The sequence below is a fragment of the Pinus tabuliformis genome, chromosome 6 (assembly GCF_031772625.1).
Source record: "Pinus tabuliformis cultivar Carrire ecotype Pingquan chromosome 6, CPIR1, whole genome shotgun sequence".
In the NCBI taxonomy this organism is placed as follows: domain Eukaryota; kingdom Viridiplantae; phylum Streptophyta; class Pinopsida; order Pinales; family Pinaceae; genus Pinus; species Pinus tabuliformis.
In genome coordinates this window covers 1,566,518,848-1,566,520,643 of record NC_142292.1, presented here as the reverse complement: position 1 = coordinate 1,566,520,643, position 1,796 = coordinate 1,566,518,848, and the positions used below count along the sequence as shown (strand labels likewise).

The window sequence follows — 1,796 nt, the reverse complement described above, 5'->3', positions numbered from 1 at the left end:
AGACCTGCAGTTGTTAATATATGGCTTAAGGAGTCGGATGTGCTTCTTTGACCATCATCAACAATAGCGCATCAATGCAATACGATACCAAAGTGTCACATGGTTTCTCATTATAAAACGAGTAGAAGGATTACTCGTTTGATTTCAGAAATCAGAGAGCATATCCAATCAGTTCCTTTGATTAGCATGGTCTAAACTGAGGAGACTTTCAAGAATCGACAAGTTTTATGCCTCGCCAGTTTCATCCTCTACTTCTACAACACCCACCAAACCTGATGCTTCAAGATGTTTCTTTATCAACGAACCCCTTATCGTGGGGAAACACAATGTTTTGTAGCACTAGAGAAGTCAGTGATCGAGTTAGAGGCTCAGTCTTCCTTTTAGTGCATTGGCATGCTTGGCAATGGTGGTTATGGTAAAACACTCCTCCTAAAGACCGTCTTCAATAGCAAAAAGGTGAGGGATTTATTTTCCAATTGATTATTGCTTTGGCTGACTGTTTCACGGTCTCCATCTTTCACAAAACTTAGGAATCAACTTTCTTCCCAAATAGCCATGCAAGTAAACATAAATCCAGATCAAAATATGAATGAAGAAGCCATAAAAATATGGTTGCATGAGAGTATGCAGGGGAAAAAGATTTCGTTGTTCTTGGATGATGCATGGTAAGAGGGTGGTAGATTACTGGAGGAATTGGGTCTACTTTGGCTAACTGACCATTCCACCTCCAAAATTTTGTGAGTTCAAGGAACCAGAAAATGCTGCTAGAGATGGGAGTAAATGCAGATAAATCCACATTGATTACATTAGGTGATTTGATTGAGGATGATAGTTGGCAGTTGTTTGTTTATCATGATTTTCCACATAACAATAGAAATCTGCCAGCAAACATAGACGAAGGAAAGGTGAGGGTTGTTTGTACAAAATGTGGAGGGCTTCCCTTGGCAACCAAAGTAGTGGGGAGGGCAATGGCAGACATTAATGATGCACAAGAATGGAACTTGGCAGTCCATAGGTTGTCAAACGCCAACAACCAATACCTTCAAGATGTCTATGATTGCCTTAGGTTGAGTTACAACGCATTGGCCAACTACAACATTAATCTTGAATTATGCTTTCTGTACTTGACTGTTGCATTCCCACAAGACGAAATTATTTTTGTAGACAACATTATTTTCTTCGAGTTGGGATAAGGGTTGCTGCAAGATCAGGATGGCCATGACCAAATCGAAATCAGAAGAATCTACCTCAATAATTTAGTCGATCATTTCTTGATTGAACCAACACTGAGATATCTTGATTGGTGTGTGCGATGCACGATATTGTGTGTAGTTGGGGAATACAAATTGCTGAGAAGAAAGAGAACTTCTATTGTGGCATAGGTAAGGGTTTGACAACATTGGATGCAAATGAATGTGTAGAATGCACTTCGATTTTTTTGACTGGAAACTGGTTGAATTTTATTCCATAGTCTTTTAAAGCTCCAGAAATCTGCACATTATTGTTGGATGGAAACAACAATTTGCGAAAAAATCCAAGAAGGGTGATTGGGAGCATGATTACTCTCAAGGTTTTGGATTTGAGTTGCACGTCAATCCAACCATTGCATGAGAGTATCGAGTGTTTGAAACAACTTTCACGCCTAGGATTAGAGTGTGTGCCAATAAAAAGGTTAGCAACATCTATCTCCAAACTTGTAAATCTCCAAGTTCTTGATCTTTGTGGGTATGGAATTACAAAATTACCGTTGGGCATTCATAAGTTGAGAGCACTGAAGTATTAATACCTTGCACAAT

The 1,796-nt window shown here is 39.1% G+C and overlaps 1 protein-coding gene across 1 annotated transcript; it reads left to right on the top strand.

Annotated features, from left to right (window-relative positions):
* Positions 1 to 770: 770 nt before the first annotated feature.
* LOC149264741 (putative disease resistance protein At5g43740) lies at positions 771 to 1,193 on the top strand. The gene has a single exon (XM_089400613.1). The coding sequence runs from the start codon at positions 771 to 773 to the stop codon at positions 1,191 to 1,193; it is 423 nt and encodes a 140-aa protein (XP_089256739.1).
* Positions 1,194 to 1,796: the final 603 nt, after the last annotated feature.